Source organism: Xenopus laevis, chromosome 4S (genome assembly GCF_017654675.1).
Source record: "Xenopus laevis strain J_2021 chromosome 4S, Xenopus_laevis_v10.1, whole genome shotgun sequence".
Lineage (NCBI taxonomy): Eukaryota > Metazoa > Chordata > Amphibia > Anura > Pipidae > Xenopus > Xenopus laevis.
The window spans coordinates 58,749,807-58,774,864 of NC_054378.1; the positions used below are offsets into that span (position 1 = coordinate 58,749,807).

At 35.2% G+C, this 25,058-nt stretch overlaps 1 protein-coding gene across 2 annotated transcripts in view; it reads left to right on the forward strand.

The window, feature by feature from the left end:
• ttll7.S (tubulin tyrosine ligase like 7 S homeolog) overlaps positions 1-24,662 on the forward strand; it is a 148,604-nt gene extending 123,942 nt beyond the window's left edge. The window contains exons 20-22 of one of the 2 annotated variants that reach the window (XM_018260701.2): positions 1,860-2,020; positions 14,144-14,317; positions 21,711-24,662. In XM_018260701.2, coding sequence (XP_018116190.1) covers positions 1,860-2,020; positions 14,144-14,317; positions 21,711-21,831 — 456 coding nt within the window. In that variant the 3' untranslated portion in view covers positions 21,832-24,662. The remainder of the gene's footprint in view (positions 1-1,859; positions 2,021-14,143; positions 14,318-21,710) is intronic. The other variant, XM_041561283.1, reaches the window with a different exon arrangement.
• The last annotated feature ends 396 nt before the right edge of the window (positions 24,663-25,058 follow it).

Below are 25,058 nucleotides of genomic sequence, written 5' to 3' on the forward strand. Positions count from 1 at the left end.
ACAAAGGCTTTTGGGTAGGGTTTCAGGCACTCAGATTTAAAGGAAAAGTAAACCCTCAAAATTTCTTCCATTGCCGATCTTTTTCACAGTTCGTCCACTGGATCATCAAATCAAGATACAATTATAGATCAGCCGGTTGTGCTGATCTATAATTGTATCTTGACTCAGATTAGAAAGGTTAGAAGCTAGGCGAAAAAAGCAGGCATTGGGCCCTTGGTTGGCTCAGGACTGCATTTGGCTTTCTCTGTGTGTTTTAATGACAGCAAAGGCCACTATGTGAAGAGAGAATGATAATGTGCTTAATGTGCTACAGAGTTCTAGAGCAGTGGTTCCCAAGCTGGAACCTTGTTGTGGTACCCAGCCTGAAAACCAGTTAAAGTGACTTTGGGGAGAAAGCTTTTTTGCTTCCCTTGACTCTCCTGGTACCCTGGTCAATTAAGGTGAGATTTAGGATGACCTCTTGTTTTCTGTGCTATATATTTTTGGACTTTTGCTGAATGGTCAATAGAGCAATGTTTTCATATATCTGTAATCATATGTTTAACCATGTTTAATGTAGGACCACTGCACTATAAATATGAGTATGTGTACCCCCCATGTTTTGTTGAATCAGCCTGATTTGAAAAACCACACGGATAGTGAAATGCAGCAAAGATCTAGGCTCAGCTCAAGGCAGAATCTCTATAAACAGTATCCTCGGGTGTTATTGGTAATGCTTATTTAATAAAATTATACACGATTTAGTCTTTTCATATTTATTTTTTTCTTTAGTGAACAGACATAAAGACTTCAGCCTTTCAGTGGCTGTTGAGCTTTGGCTCTTTTCTTTCTAAGCCAATAATAAACCAGTTACAGTGCTAGACATTTCAGTTCAACAATAGCTGAAGGGCCTCGGGTATTATCTCTGTTCAGTTTCATTCGTTTCAAAATGCTTTATATACAATTGCAAAATTGAAGCAACAACGTTTCCAGAACAGCTGTACTGCTGGATAATGTTTGCTTATTCCCAAGCATGGAAACTGTCAGAATTCAAAGCAATTTACTGAATCTCTTGAGGCACTGGTTGCTTCTCCTGAGCTAAAAGATCTTTCTTTATTTTGCCGCTCCCATTCATGATCTCCCTATTCTTGTTTCTCCTATTTTGCTCTACAGACTGTTTCCCACCATTACCATAACCGAGCCAAAAACGACACCCACAAATGTTAATATTACATAATGGCACCACATTGACGTGTAGTCACTCTGAGACTTCTTCTTCCCAGAAGCACTAATGTTGTAGGTCCTGTCTTATTCCCCATTGTAGTTAAGTGAGAAGTTTTTCCAGTATATGCCCTATTTTTTCCAGCATGTTAGCTTTTATTTTTAAACACTATTTTATCATGGCAATAAAAAAGCCCATTGTGTAGATTTATTGTTTTAAATGTAAATGGACAGCGTAAAGGCCTATTTTTTACAGAAGAATTACATGGTTGAACAGCCCAATTACCAACAAAACATGAATGCTGACAGTAATCTGTAAATGATGTGTAATCAGGACATTAAGGCATCATTACAGAGGGATGGAGATCGCATAGTTACTCAGCTATACTCAGGGGTGGTGACCCTAATTTATTTTACGGTATGTCGAGAAGAGCAAAAGGATTAATATTGTTCAGCAGAGAACAATTTATTCTTTGTTTCCAGTAAAATGTTTTTAATTTATAGTATGTGGCAATTAAATGCCAGGAGATTATCGAAAGAGGAGATTCATATTTTTTACCATTATTTCTTTGTCATGTAAAGAGGGCCAGCTGGGTTAAGGGTTAGCCAGAACGCTATGTACTTAAAGTGGTTTGATTTACCTGAAATGTCTCTTCCAGGTTTTGGATATTGTCAGAACAAACATTCGATCGGTTCTCCAGCGCATCTGGAAAGTATCTGACGTGGAATGTTTGCACATATATCGTAGTTTCAATCGTGTCTTTAACCGTCTGCTATGGAATCACGGCCAAGGCCTGTGGAGCTGTTTCTCTAATTCAGGGTAGGAGCAACATCATGTCTCTAACTTTGCTCTTTCTCAAATTCCTCTTTAGCAGGATGACAGAATTGTAAAGTGGATTCAGTGTTTATATATTAAATGTCAGGAGATCATGCATTTTTTTTTAAAAAAAAGCTTATAAATGGTACTTTAAATTGTATATACACAACTGTTTTCAGTTGAATTATAAAAATGACTGATGGCTTGGTGCATATATTTGGCTCTGGTTCAGGATCATTTTCTGCTCTGTTCTTAATGAAAAGTATGCAGCTGAATTGCTGCAGCTCACACAGAAATCTAATTTCCCTGACTGTAATATATTGTGAAGAACTGTGGTTCCTCAGAAATGAGATATACCTGAATTAAGCTGCTATTGAGCAGGAAACTCTAAGAGATGAGATGGGAGTGTCAGACACAGAGGCGCTTTCGAGTTTTTAAGTAGCAAAGCAGTCAGACTCGTCTATTGCTTATTCTGCCTTTCATATGCCTTTCATAAGCCCATAGCCATGTCACTTTTAAGGGAAGATCTTTATGAATTACATATTAAAACAACATGCAAATTATTTTTTACTTACAGTAGAACCCCCATTTATATGTTTTTTAGGGCACCAGAATTTTTTTTATATAAAATCAGAGAAAATGTAAAATCAGGCAAATTAATTCTGCATTATATATTGATGAGACCTCAAAAATGGTGTAAAATGAGGGAAAACTTAAAATCAGGGGATGTAAATATGAGGTTTTTGTGAATATATAGCCTTTTGTAAACAAGGGTTTTTTTTTTTTAAATCAGTTTGATGTGTGTTTGAGCCACAGTTAAAATGAAGAATATAATGGTCTATGGTGTAATGTACTGCTCATAAGTATTCACATGGTTTTATAGAATGTGTTGTATTATGTTTAAATAATTATTTTTGCTTCATTATTAGCACCTGATCAATAACTTGTAGCAAGATTTGCAGTGCATGTAAAGAATCTGGAGTTTGTAACTGTGTTTGAAATGTATATACACAGAGGGGATTATTAACTAAACTCCGAATGCAAAAATTATGAAAAATTTGTGATTTTATTTTATAAAATCAGACTTTTAAAAAATCACAAATTTTTTGGAATTTACTAAACCCAGAGGATGGAAAAGTCAGAATCAGAAAATCCAGCATCTCAGATTGGGGTTGCATATAAGTCAATGGGAGATGTTTGGGTTGCATATAAGTAAATTGGAGAAGCCCCAATGATTTTTTGATGCGCTGGGTTTCATGCAAAAGATCGGAGTTTTTGGGTGAAATCGGGTTTTTTGCCGCAAAGCTCATTTTCGGGAAAAATAATAAATAAGCGTAAAAAACCCGACCGGATTTGATTGATGTAGAAAATATTGAGATAAATTCGGACTTCAATTAATAACCCCCATAATGTATAAGCGTGTGCCTAAACCCAGCACAATTGTATAATAAAGCAATACAACATATTTGTAAAATAATTTAAAATCAACTCCATTCTAAGTATTTGATTGAATGGGTGTGCAAGTAATTATGCATTGCATAAAGGTTGTTTTCCAGGTGCCCATGTTTACATAACAAAATGCGCAGTTGACTCCTCCTGTTGCTTTCATTCATTTGTACTGGAAAAACCTGACTGTGCCAGCTTTCAGCCCAGAGTTCTACCTTTTGGAATCAAGCAAAAAGGAGGTGGCAGGGCAAATTCAAGGACTCCTCTCCCTGCTTATTTTAACCGCATAAACAATCTACCATAAGGACTACACCTCATGAATGGGTTTGTGCTCAGATTTTGTGGGATAGATTTTATATGATCATGCCATGCAACACCACCATGAGATTTCGTATGATGCTACGAATTCTGATCACCCACAGCTGTAATGTAAAGTCATATCAGATAAAGTCGTATGTAGTCTTTTGTCCATGCGTTTACATCTGACAGTCAATGTATATCGATGAGAAAAAAGTCTTTCCAACGCTATCTGTTTTTATCTTTTCTGCTGAAAATGCAGCATACAGTGTTTGTCACGTCGTATGGAAAATCTTACATGCAGTTTACTCATCAGATTTTTATATCAGCCCCGTTATATTTTGACCCATGGGACTACATCTGACAGATGCATTTTGGCCGCATGACACCATCCGTCAAAGGCCCTTGGGAAGTTTAGCCCTATGGCAGGGGTTAATTTAATTGACTTTATAACTTAAACAAAAGGGAGTGTTGGTTCTGCATCTAAAGTTGATCTACCTTTTGGTAGTGGTACATAGGCAAAGGTAAAGCAGTCATAAGACTTATGTGTCTTATACTTACTTACACAAGACCACCAGTATATGGAGGGCACAGGTATTTTTTATATAAACACACACAATTCACTCACTGCTCAGCGCACACAATCTTTTTAAAATGTTCCCCTTACAACCTGCAAGCATCCTTGTCCACATAAAATATACAGAGAATAAACCTAAAACAGCTCCAGAAACATTTAATTCTTCTGCAGTCCAATAAGGATTGTATTCGCATTTTTTGCACATAAATATTACCCCTAATTAAATAACTAGTATATATATATATATATATATATATATATATATATATATATATATATATATATATATATATATATATATATATATATATATATATATATATATATATATATATATATATAAGAGAGCCCGAAAGCCGGCACAACACGTCAAATGGTCATAGCTGCCTGGGTGCAAAAAGCCCAAAATTAGGTAGAGAGGTAAAGAAGCTCGCACTCACAGGTCTTATTAAAATCCAAAATGGTGTTTATTCAGTAAAAAGCAACTAACGTTTCGGCTTGCACTCAAGCCTTTCTCAAAGTGAAAATACAAACATTCATCAACCTTTTAAACCCAAAGGGTTTGCAAAGCCGAAGGGAGTGCAAGCCGAAACGTTAGTTGCTTTTTACTGAATAAACACCATTTTGGATTTTGATAAGACCTGTGAGTGCGAGCTTCTTTACCTCTCTCTCTCTCTCTCTCTCTCTCTCTCTCTCTCTCTCTCTCTCTCTCTCTCTATATATATATATATAATTTCACTGTCAGAATTGCCTCATAATGAATAAAAGCTCTGCAGGGGAATGCATTGTTCTTAGACTTCCATTCTAACATCCTCCCTCTTTAATATATACTATTCCAGCAATGAGTAATGGATAAGAAATCCCACAATAAGTCTGCATTCACTCTAAAGAAGCCATTTCTTTGCCTCTGGTATAATCTCTTTTCCTCTGATTTCTGTGTACTTGGATAAGAAAGCTCCTTTCAGGGAATTTATACTCTCTGAAGAATAGGTCATATGGAAATACTTTTATAAAATGTATCTCTTGCCAACTTTGTTTTTGATGTGCACAGTTGCAATATTGTGGTTTGCGTTAGCACAATTCTAGAAATAAGTCCATAGGGATACAATGTTTACTTTAATACTTATGGAACAATTGTGTTTGCAGTCATTAATTTCTTTAATGAACAGACTGATCTTTTGAAAAAATAGTACATGAATTATTGTGCACTGATATATAAATGTTCCTAAGGCACAGTGCCGGGCCAAGTCAGCCTGGGCATCCTAGGTAACCTGGCTAACTATGTTGCCCCCCTCCTCAAGCATGCTCGCGGACACACAGACGAGTGCACACACCTAAGATGTGTATATGTGCATGCGTGGAAGAACATGCACGCCCAGAAAACAGGAATTGCTGCTGCAGGTGGGGGACACAAGGGTCCAATCTAGGGGAAGGCAGAATAAGAGGCCTGGTGCCCCTCCATCTTTGCGCCCTAGGCACATGCTTCTTCTACCTACTCCTTGTTCCGGCCCTGCTAAGCATTATATGCACTGATATACCTAATATGTTTAGTTATTTTGTTTCTATTCAAAACATATGTACATATAAAATTCAGGTAATAGTGCAGTTAACATGCATGCTAATAGTATGCTCTGGAATGAAAATGGTTACAGAAAGCCTCTGTAAACATATGGGTTCCCTGTAGATGTAATAAAGAAAATTGATAGGTGCTCCAGAATAACAATGTAAAGAGCTCACTAAGTAGATCATGTGATCCAGGTGTACCAGCCCCAGATTCCCAGCTCCAGGGAGCAGCAAACTGAAACACACCAAAAGAACAGGACTGTCTGCCACTCAAGGGATTCACAAGGCCAAACCCTGTGGATCCCTTGAGTGCCGGACAGTCCTGTTCTTTTGCTGTGTCCCTGTAGATGTAGCCATGCTGTAATGTCTACAGTGGAGAAAATTAACATGCCTGGATGATTAAGAAAAAAGATGCTTCAAATTTAATGTGATTTACTGCAGTCCCCATTTAGCGTCCACATTGCTAAATCTCACGTTTGGGTCACATACTAGGAACCTATTGTAACAACGGAATTCTGGAGTAAACAATGCATTATAGGAAAAATTATGGCTTGAATACAGTAATTGCATTAGTGTATATATATATATATAAATATAATACACAAAAGCCATGAATATCTTCTAAATTATATTCTTATAAACGGTGGTGATGTCATCAGTTATAAACGGTGAGTTCTTATGTAATTTCTGTCACATGACTCACTGAAACATGTGTATTATAATAAATAAAGTACCCCCAGTTGCAAAATATGAGGATATTAGAAGTTACCTCGGAGTTCCATGACCTGTAAAAAAACCTTTGGCCTTTGGCCTCGTGTTTTTATATGGTCATGAAACTCCTCGGTAACTTATAATATCCTTATATTTTACAAGAGGGGGTACTTTATTCAATAATATATATATGTATAATTTTCAGTTAAGACTAATTTAATTGCTTTTTATGAGGAGTTGAACAGGAACCTCAACTCTGGGGTGGCAGTGGATGTGACTTTGCTAAGCATTTGACACAGTGCCACACAGAAGGTTACTGGTTAAATTAAGGAATATTAGCTTGGAACATAGTATTATTTACCTGGATAGAGAACTGGCTGAAAAATTATACAAAAAATTATGGTAAATGGATAATTTTCTAATTGGATCAGTGTTGTTAGTGGAGTACCTCATGGCTCTGTACTAGGTCCGTTGCTTTTCAACTTATTTATTAATAACTTGGAGGTGGGCATTGAAAGTACTGTTTCTATTTTTGCAGATGATACTAAATTGTGCAGAACTATAGGTTCCATGCAGGATGCCGGCACTTTGCAGAGTGATTTGTCTAAACTGGAAAACTGGGCAGCAAACTGGAAAATGAGGCTTAGGGGAAGAAAATAAACTTGAAATTTGAATTTAAAAATTTAAATTTTCAATTTGACCCTTGATAAATCTGCCCATTTAATGTTGGTAAATGCAAGGTTTTGCACTTTGGTAGAAATAACATAAATGCGAGTTATACACTAAATGCCAGTGTACAAAACAAGTTGTTTAATTCCAGGCAGTATCATTCTGTGGCTACTAAAGAAAATGTACTGTCTTGCATTAAAAAGGACATTTACACAAAGGATGAAAACATAATTTTGCCTCTTTAAAGGTCTCATCTGGAGCATATAGTGCAGTTTTGGGCTTCACTCCATAAGAAGGATATAAATGAGCTGGAGAGAGTACAGAGACGTGCAATTAAACTGGTTAAGGGGATGGAATAGTTCAATTATGAGGGTAGACTGTTGAGATTGGGGTTGTTTTATCTGGAAAAAAGATATTTGTGAGGGCACATGATTACTCTGTATAATTACATTAGAGGCTTATAGACAGATAGTGAGAAATCGTTTTTCCATAAAATGGATCACCACACCAGAGGCCACCCCTCTAGACTTGAGGAAAATAAATTTAATCTAAAGCAGCATAGCTGGTTCTTCATAGTGAGGAGAGTGAGGTTGCGGAATGCACTGCCAGATGATGTTCTGATGGCAGTTTTTGTTAATGCCTTTAGGAGGAGGAGTATGAACGATTTCATCTATGGCAAGTAGTTTGGCACCCTTTGCCTAATTACATATGCCACAATAACGGTTTTCTTTGTTTCTATGTTTTAAAGTTTGTGAAATAAAACTTTAAATATGTTGTGCTTGTGACACTGATTCCTGCAGTATTTGTTTTCTACTTTGCACCTACGCAATTAATTAAATATGTAATTTGGCAAGGGGAGCTTTTGCTTTTTACTGTGTACACACACACACACACACACACACACACACACACACACATATATATATATATATATATATATATATATATATATATATACTGTATACAGATTGGGACATGTTCTTGGCTTTGGCACACATGAGTCAGCAATGTCAAGTTATGTATGCACCATATGGTGACTGTTATTTAAAGAAAATACATAGTCATTTAATCAAAATCAGCTAGTAAACCAAAATATGGTACCATGGGCTCAGATGTGCAACTTGCATATGGACGCTAAAACAAACAGAATCTGTATACACAGTACAACAACGGCAAGAAATTAAAAATATCTAATTTATTTTAAAATCTTTTGGGTCACAGGCTATCATGTCTGGAGACCCATCATTATATGCACATGGTAACTTCTCCTATATGGAGAGGAACTAGTCCAGGAATAAAGAACACCACTTAATTAGAATATATGCCTTTTGTATAGCTAAAGTAGCAGTCTGGAGGTATATATATATACAATATATACAGTATGATCAACAGATGCCTCCCTATGTAGCAATACTAATTAGCTAAAAAGATACTTATTAAAGTAGAATTTGTCTGTGGCTACATTCTACCTGCTAATATCAATGCAGGAGAGGAGGAATATAATATAGGAATACGTGGAAAGTAAAGGGGATAATTAAAGGTCTTTGTAATTTTGGCAGAAAAGCTATATTATTATAACATTCATTGTTCAGTCCATGGTTAATGAGAGACTTTTCCTCTTTTCTTTTCACATCTTTTCTTTATTATGGGAAAATGGCACAAACAGCGAAGAACATTCTATTTCAATGCATTGTCTACTGTATGTTGGTTCATACATGATGTAAAGGTTCCTCTAGGCTACATTTGTAAAAGAGAGAAATAAGAAAATACATTGAATATGTCATATTTTATTTTTCAAGACCTGAATTTTTTTTATCTGTACTCACCCACAGCATGAAATACTCTATCATTAGCATGTCTCTCCCATAGAAATAATATTTAGAAACACTGGTCCTTTAAGGTTAGTCAAAATATTTTTAAGGGCCTCAACCTGGTTGTCATTTCATTGGCAACTGTCCAGCAAATGACCTTATTGTAGCTACAATAGTCTTTATATTACAAAGCATTTGATGTGACTTTTCTTTAAAACAAGTCTCTTTGTAGAGTGATTTGACAAATATCAACTTACTTGGAAATATTACAAAAAGTCCCTTTCTTTGTAGAAATCGAGTAATTGGAAAATACACAGCTATGATCTAAATGGAGATCATGAAGCATGAAGCCCATTTTAGGAACAGATAATTTCTTATACTGTAGCTCTAGTACAAAAATGTAAATCAAAATATACCCTTGGCAATTCAGAAAAATGAATACATTTCATATGAGAGGAACTTGTTCAAGAGATATCAACCAATGGAAATTATCTTCAGATTTTGAATATAAATAGCGTGGCAGCTCAGATAGTGATGTTTGCAGACAGAAAACTTTCTGACTTAAAATGTGGGCCTATTTGCCTTTTTTTCTTAGCATTTTAACGAGAGCCAACTCTTAACTATATTTATGGGAGAATGCCTTACTATGATTTTCTATGAGATTTGTGCATTTAAATTAACAGAGAAAAGTGAGGGATATTGATGAAAACTGAATGGAAGGTTTTTCATTACTTACAAACGTCTTGGGGATTTGTTAACACAGTTATATAATCTACTTCTGAATGGTCAGGCTATACTGTACAACTTTTATACAATTCGATGAGTACCATTATTGAAATTTGTTTAGTCATTGAATTTAATAAAATAAATTATTTTGGGGGTCACAGAATAATGGATTCCTGAAGTTTGGACAATGATTAAATACAGTTTAAAAAAAAAACCCTGATCAACTTGTGGTATGAAATTAATGATATTGATAGGCCTGTTCAATCTTCTTGTCAAATTCTTACAGATCGAATGGTTAGGAATCCTAGCCAAAATTTAGGAGCCTATTTATTAAACCTCTAATATTTCTGGTCGAGTTTTTAAAGGGGAAAAACTCACATTTTAGAGGAAAAACAACTCAAATTTTTCAAGATGTATTATACTCCGAAGATGCTATATATTTGAATCTGAAAACACTCCAGCTAAAACTTTCTCGAAATCATGTAAAAGTCAAGAGAAGATGATCACTTTAACAATTGGAAAATGTATTATTCTGTTAGATAATGTGAGAAATTTTTGGTTTCTCTTTGATAATCCAAATAATTCGAGTTTTTTCGATCATCAATTTGAAAAAGTCGCACAATTTGAATTGTCCTATGTTTTTGTCAAGACTTTTCCCGCACTGATAACTTTCTATCAACTTGTTAGTAAATTAAGCCAGATCGTGGTTGGGAGTTAGGTCAAATTTTATATATTTATATAATTATATTATTTAATATAGTATAATTGAGTTTTAATAAATAGTGCCATAATATTCATACAGGTAGTTCAGTGTTTGAAAAATCTGACTCCAACATGTGCTCTAGCCAGCATTATTTTAAAGCCCTTAAAAAGTCTAAAAATGGAAGTTCATGTCCAGGTTTCATGGACATGATAGTTTTCATTATTATCTTAGTATTATATCAGTTGTAGATAATTCTAAAATTTGATCTACATAACTTTAATGGCACCCTATATATATATCAAGCATACATAGGAGCACTGATTCATACTGCTTTGCATGAAGGAACGTGTGGTTTCTAAAACATTTTGACAAAGCACCAAATTGGAAACATATCCCTTGTCTTCAGTTGGTGGTTTCTTGTTCTTTGTTTATATTATAGCTCCCACACTTGTATTGTGTTGTCTAAAACTTGTTGTACATATCAGAATGAGGTGGTTGACTATTAGATCCATAAACCCTGACATCCCTAAACAATTTTTGTCTGCTGACTCCATTGTCACGTTGTGGCTTAGACCACTGGCAATGTATTTCCCTTTCAAATGAATAGGAAGGCAGTGTCTGAAAAGAAAAGCTTCTTGATTGCCTTTGTTCTCTATGTGGATACCTTTAATAACTACAGGGATGATTAACCTGGCACCTGCATTGATATTACTCTGGCTCACACTGTGGGGAAAGTCATAGTTTGCTGATTTGTAATGGTGTATCTCTTAAGCAAATGGAAGTCGTTTTGGTACATGCTATTTGCAATTACATTCTGCTCTTGATGTCATGTTAAATGCAGTTCCAACAGTTAATATATCCTAGTGTATTTTAAACTGGATATATATACTGTATGTACACTCAGGGCATATTTATAATTTGCCAAACATTGAGATGGCCTTTATCTCACTTGCGTTTTCTAGCATAAATTGCTTTATTGTTTTGTTTTTTATATATTCTTTTTTTTAAAATTCCACAGTCAGATTTTTTTTCCCAGAAGTACAAGTTTAAGGCAGCAAGATTTTTATTTATGGAAAGAAAACCTGATTTTGGAATTTAAAATCCAATCATAGAAAAAAAAAATTAAGCAATTGATTTTAGAAAATTAGTTAGCTTTTATACTATAAGATATGTATTTCTGAGGATAACTATTTTCCTCCAAGGCTTGTATTTCATAGCCTGCACAGAAACTCCTTGTGGCTCTTTTCCTAGCTGTACTTTCATGGCATAAGCAATGCTGTGTTTAGATTGAATTTAACATATTGACCTTTTATTTGTCTACCAGAGCCTTCTGTTTATAATTTTCTGCACTATGTCTGTCCTGTTTGTAATGCTGATCATTCTGCTGAACTTCAACCTCAAATGGTGCCATCTGTCTTTTTCATTCATCCAGTTGTCACCTTGCCAGTGTGCAGTTATTGTGTCCTAAACATGAAAGCCCAAGGTCAAATCACAGCCAGTTAGATGTATCTTTTAGGTTCCATCCTTTTTATCTCAAACCATCTGATACAATCTCAGTTGTAACAAGCTAGTTTTGCCTAATACATATCATGTCCTTATGCTTGATAGTATTCCAGTAACAATAATGTGTCACAGTGAAACACAGTTATTCATAGGAAAGTGATTTTAAAATTCTGAATATTTGGCACATTTTAAATATAAATATATACAGTCATATGAAAAGGTCTGGGAACCCCTCTCAGCCTGCATAATTTACTCCACTTTCAACAAAAATGAGAACAGTGGTATGTCTTTTATTACCCAGGAACATCTGAGTACTGGGGTGTTTTCTGAACAAAGATTTTTAGTGAAGCAGTATTCAGTTGTATGAAATTAAATCAAATGTGAAAAACTGGATGCCAGTTACAGTTTATAGTATTTAAAGGATAATGTCATAAAAAACAAAAATAAACATTTGCTTAAGCCTAGTATCCCATAGCAATCAATCACATGTTGTTTATCCAAGCCATAAATTGCTATTGGTTATAGACTAGTAGCAAACTTTGCACTGTTTATGACATTATGTCTTTTAAATATTATAGGGTTATAATAACAACAGCAAGATGTTTCTGTATTACAAAATATTGAATGTTTAAGCCCTAGAAGAATTTTATTGTAGGTTAGTGACTGGGTAGCATCTTATTCCAGTCTACAGTACATGGTGAAAAATGCCATGACGACGCCAGTAAACTAAACTAAACTTTCATACTTTACTCTCTGTTCAAGGAAAAACCTGCCAGTTTAAAACTGCTCATGCCTGAATGTAAGGGGTCCATGTTGAAACCATTTTTCTAAACTATGTTTCTGGAAAAAGAATGACCAGTTAAAATGAATGATAAAATGTCTAGGACAGAAATGGGGGGAATACTCAGCATAGAAAGGCACTGTGTGGGACATAAGAAGTCTTAAAACCTGTAATTATGTTGAGAATGAGTGGGAAAGAATGGTGTGAAATTGCCCTGTCTGGTGAATAGACTAGTGTCTAAGAACATTTTAATATATTGCAGCAACATATTGAGAATGTCTAGAGTAGGATAAAATTAATTTGAGAGACGGAATTTAAAATTTTTTCTCAAAATTGCCACTGTGTGCTATGCTAAGCATGTGGGAATGGCAGCAAATCGTTCCTCAAAGTACCCTGGCAGATTGTTGTATAGCATGCATGGTGTAATGACTACATTGTTTTATATGCTGTGAAATTTTAAGAAGATCACAATTGGGATTTTTTTCCCACTAAAAATTGTCATTGAGACAATAGATTTTCCTTATACAGTATAAGAATTTAAAGTCTGCAAAATATAAAGATATATTTAAAAAAATGTTGCCTTCACAATGAGCCTAGTTTTCTGGTCTAGCACAAATCCTCAAGATGGAAGGGTCGTTTTGAGAAAGTGTTCCTGGGATTGTTGACACACTTCAAATGGAAAAGAATCAAATTGATCCAATGGGATGGCAGCCTTTACTTCCTCTCAATCAGAGTCATTTCTAGTACATAAATGTTCTTACAGGAGTGAGATTTGGGAGCTGGTCGGGCAGTCAAAAGAAAATGGAAATCATTAAGTTTTCATTATGCTGGAAACGAGCATGACTTACTAAATTTATTTACTCAACATTCCTGTTCTTTTATTCTTGCTTGATCAGTGGAAGGCTCACTGAATTGAATTTCCTTTAAAATGGAGAACAATAAGGCTGTTACGTATTTATTTATTAGATTCCTATAATTGCTGTTTGTACTGTTGAAGTCGGTATTTTGTGCTGTATATTCCCAAACTGTTAGAAAAGTATCGCAGAAGAAATCCTGAATGCGATCAAGTCAAATGACTGCTGATGTGAATGCTGCAAGGGACATGTGCAGAATGATTTATTGGTGTTTCCAGACATAAAGATTAACTTCTATTGTTTTTTTCATATTCTTTTCATCTGTCGGGATTTGGATTATTATGTAGGTCTTTTTCAGCAAACACCAAGGTCACTTGTTATTTCTCTTAACCCACCACATCTAAATCCACTGTTTTGCAGTAATGCTTTTAGTTTGCCTTTTGTGATATAAAAACTTGAGATCATATCTGTTTCTATGCCAACAGTACCTCCTGGGAGACCATATTCTGCAAAAGCACAGAGGTTGTGACTCCACAGCAGTTCCAGTGCTGCCAACGACTAGTTCAGCTTTGCAAAGACTGCCTGCTAACAGTTTACATGTATGCAACAGATTCGAGAGCATCAGTGCCAGGCATTAGCCCAGACTGGGAAAACTCAAGGTATTCATAAATATTAATAGTTCCATATTGAAACAAAAGGAACCAGTTCGTTTATCATTACAGTATTGGTGCTCTTTTTTCCTTCTTATTAATAGGAGGAAGTTAGGGAAACAAACACACGCGTCTGCAAAATACATTATGCATTTCTAAAAGGCTTATCATGATGCACTCATGTTTAAGTAATAGAGAAATACCAAACATTATGGTGGTAGCGCCATAAGCTTTTTATAGTCTTATTTTAATGACACAAAGTGGAAAACAACTGGGGGTATGCGGCCAAAAAGTTTCCTCTCGTAATAAACGACATATTTACATGTGTTTAGGATATTTATTATCCAGACAGAATATCAGATATTTGAAGCAAGAACCTAAATGGAAAATGTTAATCTATTCTCCATACTTGGACCCTTTTAATCTGACCAGCCTGCACATGGCGGCTTCTCACTTACAGGAATGATTGGTTATGGAAAATAGATAAGTCAGACTAGAATATGAACCAATTCCAAAACCAGCTTTATTTGAGATATGCTGATGCTGGCATCATTCCTATAAGGAGAAGGATTGTTTGGAAATACTTTATACACGTATATTTTTCTTTAGCATTTAGAAGGTTAGAGGCCAGGATAAGCTTATCAGATCAGTTACATTCAGATCAGATCAATGAGACAGCATAGTACTTCCATATGTATAAATTGTATAAGCAGAACCATTGGGTTCCAGACATCCTCCTGCCTTGGCACATCATTATTTAAGATTACCATGTGTTTGCTATCTATATTATAGAGATAACAAAGCATATAAAGTATGTATGAGTTAGTGAGAGAGACTCTTTACCTTGGGTTCTGCATCTTTTTGGACCATTTAAGAGATATAACATGGCTCTCTGGGACTCTGACCAAAGTAGTGGCTGCAGGCAGGGAGCTATATTTGTGCTCAGGGTACAGACACATATAACATTGACATATGTAGTGTCTATCTTTGAACATTAGCAACTAATAAAAATCTGAGAATCTGAGAATCTGATAGGCAATCAAATAAAGAGATTAGTCATTAGTATAAAAGATTAGATCTGTAAAGGCATAAGTGTATTTGTGAAGGAGTTTATCCATTTTTCAAACTTAAGGCAAACTTAACAGCAAAAGAGTCTTCTTGACATTTAGGGGCACATTTACTAAGCTCGAATGAATGAATAGAAGAAAAAATACTTTGAATTTTGAACATTTTTTTGGCTACTTCAACCATCGAATTGGCTACTTTGACTACGACTTCGACTTTGAATCCAACGATTCAAACTAAAAATCGTTCGACTATTCGACCATTCGATAGTTGAAGTACTGTCTCTTTAAAAAAAACTTTGACCCCCTACTTCGCCACCTAAAACCTACCGAGCATCAATGTTAGCCTATGGGCAAGGTCCCTATAGGCTTTCTAACAAATATCTGATCGAAGGAAAATCGTTTGATCGATGGATTAAAATCCTTCGAATCGTTTGATTCGCAGGAAATGCGGTAAATCCTTCAACTTCGATATTCGAAGTCGAAGGATTTTACTTCAACGGTCGAATATCGAGGGTTAATTAACCCTCGATATTCGACCATTTAATGAATGTGCCCCTTACAATCAGAGCTATGGGCATAGCATTATAAACTAAAATGCAGACTATTTAACATTCTATAAATAAATTACATTTTCCCACCCAGACTATTCCTATTTAATCTTAGCTTTGCACCATACAGTACACTCATTTAAAAGAGAAATTATAGATCCACATATTGTAATACAATATAAGGTAGCTTCCTAGTTACAGTAATCTATTATCTGGAAACCAAGAAAATAATCTGACATTTTTTTTGTTAAAACCTTTTTATTTATTTTCAAAACCTATAAACTAGAGAAAGAAACATTTGAAATGCATTTAGCAGTATGATTCAATATGGAAAGTGTCCTTGATCGTTTCACATATGCCTTAGTAAACTTGGTAGTGTTGACATCTGGGATTATTTTTAACCACTTAGACATACCTTCTGGGGATTTTATAGAATTTAGATAGAAGCCCATCTGTACTTGGTGCTTTCCCAATGGATATAAATTTAATAACCACATCCAACCTACAAGGAACATGTCTGCATCTAAATGTTGTTTATCTGTTTTTGTTATACTAGGGCGGTCAGCATTTTTGAGAAACCCGATTCCCTTTTCTAGGTATAGCTGTTTGTAGAATTTTGTTAAAGCAGTTTTAATTGCTGTTTGACCTCTAGTCAGGCCACTACCATCCTTAATTCGGTATTCTTTTAGTTCTGGATGCTTAAAATCGTCCTTGTTTATTTTGTTATATAAAATCTTGCCGAAGTCACATTCATTTTGTGTCGTATACCTTCTTGTAAGTTTGAATCGTAAAAATGTATCTTGCTGGTTTCGTTTTGTTGGTGATTGTTGAGGATTCATAGTATATTTTTTTTATGTTTTTGTTGTCTCCTGTTGCAGCAATATTATATTTTGAGTAAATTCTCTATTTGTTTTGGCCATATATGATAAAATATGTCCAAGTAAGGTTTCTTAGTAAGGTATGTAGTGTATTGTCTTGTTATATTGTTTCCAAGTGTATAGCAGGCTGTTTTCTAAACTGCAAGTAAGCATGCACCATCAATATGATAATGTCATTGGATTTAATACTGAAAAGTTTACACTGACTGATGAATGATCACAGATTATGGTATTGTGTATAGGAAACACATTATCCAGAAAGCTCCAAATTATGGAAAGGCCATCTCCCATATAGACTTCATTTTAGTCAAATAACCAACATTTTTAAAAATTATTTCATTTTTCTTTGTAATGATAAAACAGTACCTTCTGCTTGATCCCAACTAACAGATAATTAATCTTTTTCAGAAGCAAAACTAGCCTAATGGTTTTATTTAATCTTGACATTTTTTTCTAGTAGACTTAAGGTATGAAGATCCAAATTATGGAAAGATCCTTTAATTATAATGTAACTTCTATCTTATGTTTTGTTAAGCCGTTTCTAGTTCAGGTGTTTGCATATCAGTATAGCTACACCTCTGCTAAGTGTTAAGTATGCTTCTGCATAGCAAGTACCCACCCAGTGTTTACATCATTTTTGGTGTTCTTGTGTTGTGGATGTGTTTCTTCTAATGAAGCTATATTTTTTAGTCCATGACCTTCTGTGATAAGGCGTTCTTCTGATTAAGTGAAGCAAAATAAAGTACACAGAAATAGAAGAAGAACATTAATATTACAATAACAATAGCTAATAGATTCAGCATGTTAATAAACTAATGGTTTGGTATTGCCTGTATCAACCTTATATTCAGAGAGGATTTAAAAGGGGCCCTGAATGAGCTGCATCACAAAAGAACAAAAACTAGGTGGGAAAAAGTGGAGGGAACTATACTGGTCACTATGACATTATCATATTCTTATTAAACATGTACCACATTTCAGATAAACATTTATAAACTTGGTGGCTAATGAATGTTAAATTAACTAAACTAAAAACATTCTAAACCTGCTTGATCGATATCTGGCCAATTTTTGGCCCGATAGCGATCGGGGGACCCATCGGTCTAAAGGATCAATATCGGCAGCTTTCATCTGCCAATATATGGCCACTTTAAGGCATGACCAACTTAAGTATCTTTTTGTCTTTTGGCATGCTTAAATTCCATAAATATAGAGAGTGTATATGCAATTCTGTTCAAGTCTGGTCTAGGAGTAGTTTCCCCTCTGCTGTGTTACTCCAGATTGAATGGTATTTTTGAAAAAGTCCTTGGCTGGTTCAGGTTTCATAAACCCGTGTTTGGTTTGGTTTAAATTTCATTTAACTTTTAAAATTATAAGTCGTGAATGCTTAGTTTGATTTGGTTAAGGAAGGCCAATTCTGTGCAAATCTCCTTGCAGCAAGTTGTCTTTAGGGTAGATCAGTTCCAGTAAAGTTAGTGTGATCAATTCCTATAGATCTTTTCCTGTTACTGTTTCCAGGAGGCCTATGGGTCTTAGGTTACTTCTTCTGTTTTGATTTTCTAAGTCTTCAGTATGTTTTACAAGTATTATGTTGGATTTCTGTAGATTTCTACCTGCGTTGGCAAAATTTCAGTTCAAGGTTTACTGTCTGCTCTGCACTGTTTGAACTCTTTCAGACATTCTCTTTGTTGTTTTTTTTCTGTGCCCAACTCCCTGTATGGAGGAATGGATGGAGTTTAGTTTTTGATCAAATGCTGAATTTAAAACTTCAGCTACTGACTTAGCTGCTTTTTTTGGTGGGATTATTATGGTCAGTTTCAAAACTCTTTTTATCCAATTTTCTTACGGATTTGTCTGAGGAGGGGATCGTTTTACATATAGCACAGGTTAATGTGAGGACTACATATATTTTAGGTTAAGATTGCTTATGCGCATAGTTGTTGTGCTTGTTTATTGTGATCGTATACTAAAAAGCATTGGTTGTAGTTACCACCCAATTGAAATATCAAAATGAATATGCTAAATTGCACATACAACACCCTTGTCTATGGTCTCACCATGATGCCATCTATTGACCTAAGTGGCCAAACACATCTGCATGGCTGTATGCAGCACCATCATTGTTCTACTTGTAGTAATGATCTACTTATACTTCCTATATGGTCTCAAATGTGTTTGCTGTCTAGACTGGATCAGGAGTGTTTCATGTGCCACTGTTCCTATTGTACTAGGCCTAACTTTCTGCTTCACTACAGATATTTTGCCAGTTTTACTAGAAAAAGAAAAGGTTTACTGTAGTCCTTTTATGTACGATATTTTGCTATGTCTTGGACTGTTTTTATTGTCTGAGGAGCTCTAAGTTGTGTGTCCACTTCTGTTTCCAGCTAGCCATGCCCCCAATAGACTTGTTTTGTTATTATTAGGCAGTATCTTTTATTTGATGATAATTAAGCTACCATATAGCCATACTGATTGCAAAATAACACTGGGCTTTCTTTAATGTTTAAATATGTTTTAGTATAGGTATGGGACTTGTTATCCAGAATGCTGACCTGGTGTTTTCCGTTTAACAGATCTTTCTGTAATTTGGATCTTTATCCTTAAATCTCCTAGAAAATAATTTCATTATGCTGGGTTTGCCTCCAATAAGGATTAATTATACCTTAGTTTGGGTCACGTACAAGGTGCTGTTTTATTATTGCAGAGAAAATGGAAATAGTTTATTTGGATAAAATGGAGTCTATTGGAGACAGCCTCGTAATTCTGAACTTTCAGGATAACAGAATCCCATACCTGTAGCTTTAAGATATGGTTCTTGATGGCAGATCCCATGTCCAGAAAATGCCAGGTCCCAGATAAAACATCCTATGCCCATGCAGCGTTCTGATTTCTAGGATGAAATCTGCATTCTGTAAATAAGATAACCATATCTGTGTTCATCGTGTTTCTGTTTATAATGAGCAACAGCAGCAGATATTTGCTTAGCATACACATTCCTACTAAAGAGACAGACTGTCACACTGTTGACTTTTAGCCTGGAACTTTTCAGAGAATCAACAATTACTGGGAAAATACAGAAAGACTGTGGGGCTGATTGCACATGAGTGATTGCTTGTCTGCAACTATTGTGACATCAACCAATCTATCTGGCCTGTCAGCTGTAACTGACTTGGTCTTGTTTGCTGGCGCAACCCCTGGAAAATCCCTGCAGTGGCTAACCACAATCTTGTAGCACATATAAGATGCATCTAAACAGCATTGTAAAAATTAGTTTTTCATTATCAGCAGCTGTCACTGCATTGTGGGAGGAACTGCCATAAGAAATGAAGATAGAATCATTCTGCAAAGTGTCAGCTCCGTATAAAACTGCATAGAAATTGCATATATTGATTTCCTTTTAAAGGAAGGAGGGGCACAGAGCCAAGACAGAGAAAATGATAGCAACATAAACCAATGCTAGAAGTATGTATATTAATAGTGAGCTTTTTCTATTCCCAAGAAAAATAATTAGAAGAATGACTGTTTATGAAATGAAGATTTTCATAGTTCGCCAGCTGATACAATATGATCCACATCTGAGGGTTATTGAAGAAATAGCATAGATCAAGGAAAAATAGGAAAACACCTTTTTGACTGGAGCGTAATTGAATCGCAAATTAAAAAACATTTAAAAGTAATTTAAGTAACCAGTGTGTCAGCATAAAAGTCAATTGTGTGTGTAATACTTCAACTGAGTGTAAAGTACTTAGTGTTTTTGCAAGCTATTGCCTGTGCACATTAAAGCAAATATTCTTATGTTGCACTGCCAGTTTATATGCATTACCTGAGGGCACTTTCCGAATTAGACATGCAAAAAAAAGGTGTTGTCTTACTTTCAACTTTTCCATTGTACTACAGCCTATACATAAATATAAGGGGTTTGTCATCTTTTGTTAAGGCCGTCACCTTGTGCCTTGCTTCAGACACAACTTCTGTTTTATGAGACTTTTGATTCCTCACTAAAGCCTGGATAATTTCAATTCCTAAGACAGGATTAGAAAGAATATAGAAACCCTTGAAATTAGAGCCGGAGAGCAAACACATCTCAGCCCCAGAGAATGCTGCATGAGGGGAAAAATAAATAAATAAATAAATAAAAAATATATATATATACACACATATATATATATATATATATATATATATATATATACGCACACATGGCTGAAAAAAGTTTGATAAATGTATATAGTCTGATCAACCCCACTATAATAATTAATGAGAATAAGGTGTCCTGATTTATGGAACATATACAGATACACTGGCACACGAGGTACATAGCAATGCAGGGTAACCCCTTGCTTATTTATTTGTGCGAACGTGCAACGTTTCGGGGCGAGCCCCTTTCTCAAGCATGCTTCGCAAACCATATAATAAAGATACATGAAATTAAGTTGCAGATACTGCAATGGAACAGATACTGTAAACATATGCAGTGTGTGGTGTCTTAGGCTAATAGAATTAATGTGAATTTATTAAAATGTAGGATTTCTAACATTGAGTTAAGAAGAAGAAGAGCAAAATGAGAAAAACACAGCATATAACATTTGCTATAGTTATTTCTAAGCAGTTTTATTTCTTCCTATTATATTTTCCCATGCTACATTAGCCACCCTTCTACAGAAAATAGAACATGACTTTATCAGGACTAATCAGACATATTTAATCAGCCTCATAAAAAAAAGTCTATTTCACTTACTGTTATAGACAATGTTCTTATTTTAATCTGAGAGCCCTAAGCAGCTTTTGACAACACTGCAGCCAGAGTACTGTGATTGCTACAATGCTGAACACCTCTATGATGACTTTCTCTTATGAATACAAAATGCTGCCTGTTCTAATGGACCTTTTTTTTCTGTAATCATTTCAGGTATTTATTTCCTGTAGTGCCACAATTCACCATGAAATCTTCCTCTTCCGGTGTGAGCTGCAGCTCGTCCAGATTGCCTCGCTCCAGCATTTTGTTTAACCCTCGACACAACCACTACTGAATAAAAAAAATCAAAGAGTCTTCCGGTGTGAGCTGCAGCTCGTCCAGATTGCCTCGCTCCAGCATTTTGTTTAACCCTCGACACAACCACTACTGAATAAAAAAAATCAAAGAGAAGACCATTTTGTATTTTGCAAATAATGGCATTAAAGTTTATTGTAAAGGGGATCTACAGTTACAAGAAAAGTGCAATGATCTTGCCACTGCGGAGCTGAAAAAGTGACTTTGCAATCCACTTAATTGTTTAGTGGTTTTAAAATGCAATAGGTCGATCTCTTTTGTAGTAAAACAAGAGCTGCTGCTTCAATCCATAGACCCTCCTCTCTATTGGGCAGACAAAAGCCAATAAGTAATGTGACAAAAATGTACTATCATTCCCATTGGCTGCCACTCCACTCAGCAGACAGAAGTGCTTCCATGTCTCTAGCAAGAGGATTGGGGTCTCTTTTTTTGTTTCAAGCCAACAAAAGAGAAAAGGCTATATTTTAAAACTGACCTAGATAAAGACATGAAAATATAGTAGCGAAGTAAACACATTTTGTTTCCAACTTCTAATGTCCTTTAACTCTTACCATACATGGTGCTAAGCACAGCTATTATATGGCACTGATAGACACTCCCTGAATACTAGAGATGTTCAACATTGTTCGTCCATGTTTATTGGATATGTCGTTGTCTTGATCGAAAATAGGCTATAGAAAATCTTTTTCTGTTATTTATTTGCATAGCATACAGTGTATTATGCCTCCCACCAGTTAGAATGTTATTTTATGTTGCTTGTATATCAAACAATAGTATTTATTACATAAGTAGAGTTTTATAAGAATAAAAAAAAAAATTATCTTAGACATTTTGTAAGCCTGACATAGAAAAATAGGCATAATAAAAGCAGAAAGCATAATTATCTACGAAGTAGGATTTGAAAAGACGACAAGCATTGCTTAAAAAAAATTGAATTGAGAGTTAAACTGTATAATTATTCATTCATGTGAGTTGGTCATGTTTTTCAATGCCACAATTCATCCAAGAATATGCAGCCCAGTGGGTCCAGTAATATCTAAGAACAATGTTACAGTGTACTGTAATATTGAAAAGAATATGTCTTTCAAGTGCATTCAAGGAGTTATTTCCAGATCACCTTGAGCTAAATATAATAGTGATATACTCACAGGCATATGAATTTTATATAATATTTTCGTTTAATACCTTTTCATTTTTCCTAATATACTACAAATAAATATTGATCGAGTAGACTGGAAGGTCGGATCGGATCTGCCCAATCTGGCCCAGCTCATGGGTGGGCGAATCACATCCAGACCCAGAACCTTCACATGAATAGATCTAGCTCTGTATGGGCAGTTTAAGGCAGATATCTGAGTCAGTAACATTTTAGATACCATGGTACACACAAATAGGATACACTTTAGAGTCTGGTGTAATGGAGAAAAAGATTATTACTTTAGCAGTAAATGATTTTACTTTAGCAGTAAATACAGGGCTTGCATACCCAATTCTTTTCTCTGGGGTTGCCATTGCTCATTTTAGCACACAAGTGCAAATCTCTAAAATCGATGCAATGATACTTGTGTCTATACATGCTCCTGTACTACTTATGCCTACTTTGATGAATTGAATGCACTTGTGCATATTAATGCGAGGGAGCCCTGGCTTTACCTACATTACCTGCCTATTCTATGCTTCCTTTAGCGGGTTTCGTCACTAACTGCAACTGATTTGTGCCAAGTCAATTTGACGCGAATGCCATTGACACACCAGAAGTGACTCTATTCTCTCACAAATGCAGAAAAAATGCGGTGCAACTTTTATCAATATTGGTGCAAATTTTTATCTATATTAATGCATAATGCTCATATTGTGGTGGATACTACTTAGCTGGCATCTGTTAAGCTTAGAAAACATTGTATTGCAAGAATTTTAAAAAAAAAGTTTATTTGTGTTTGTCTTTTGCACTTTGCTCATTATACTGCACACTTCTCCTGTCATTATGCAGACTCTTCCATGGCAGGCAACGGTGCATAGTATTTACAGCCTGGTGCGGTTCTTTTGCACTTCATACTGGAGGGGCAAAGAGTTGCATCAGACATGGGAATAAAGAAGACAGGAAAAGTGTTTTGCTGAAAGAACAATTGCTCTTTGCACCTTGACTATTCATAAACAAGGCCAACTCTAGCTTTATCGTTTCTAAAAGAATCAAAGATCATAAAAGTCTAATATGGTTATTTTTAATTCAGTAATTGTTATTACAGGGCGTTAATTATGCCACAAGTTATTATAGGAGGTAACTGGCTTTGGTGGTGAGAATGGAAACACGTACTTATTTCATTGCATTTTGGACTCAATACAGAATATTTAAATTAGATGTTGTTGGCCTGGCAGATTTATAACGCATGTTGGGACACAAAGAAATGCCAGTAACTAAGAACAAACACATTTCCCAGCAAAGCCTTGAACAATTTAATTATTTGCAATTTTATTCATTTAGATCATTATAGTTGCTTTATAATTATTTAATCAAAGAAAGTTCCTTTATTTACGGTGACGTGTGTGCATTGCCCTAAAAAGGGCCAAACACTGCAGAGAAGAGTTAAAATCAGGGATATCAAACTATTACTCAGTGTGCCGGCAACTACAATTCCCACCATCCCTCAAGAGCCAAAGGATGGGAGTTGTAGTGCACAGCAGTGAAAATGTTACTTTTCTGTATTAAATGATATATCGGCTTTGTTAATATTTCTTTCTGATGAGTTTTGTCCTTTTTTAATGTACATATTCATTTAGCTAAAAAGATATTAAAATATTTAGTAAATGCTCTGAACACTCCTGTTATTCATTTTTTGCACTGGTTAATGTATATTTAATACTCATTTTGCCTCCAGACAACAATTTTAGGCTATGCCAAGAGCAATGAATGATTTTAATAACAATTTTTAAATGGCAATGACATTTGAAAACCTGTTGCTGCAAGGCTTATGGCACACGTTTTCAGGCTGCGATCGTCTGATAAGTGCCAGTGCTGGAACATTTCAGGCAATTGGCATTTATCACAACAGGAGGTGACAGGGTGATTTTGGGTATGTTGCACAAAAATGAAGCGGATAAAATTGCAGAAGTCAGTTTTGTGTTCCATTAGCCTAAGTCATATTTTCAGTTTAAATTTGATTCGTTGTTTAATTTATGACAACTCTTTTGTATAAAACATCCTGTGGA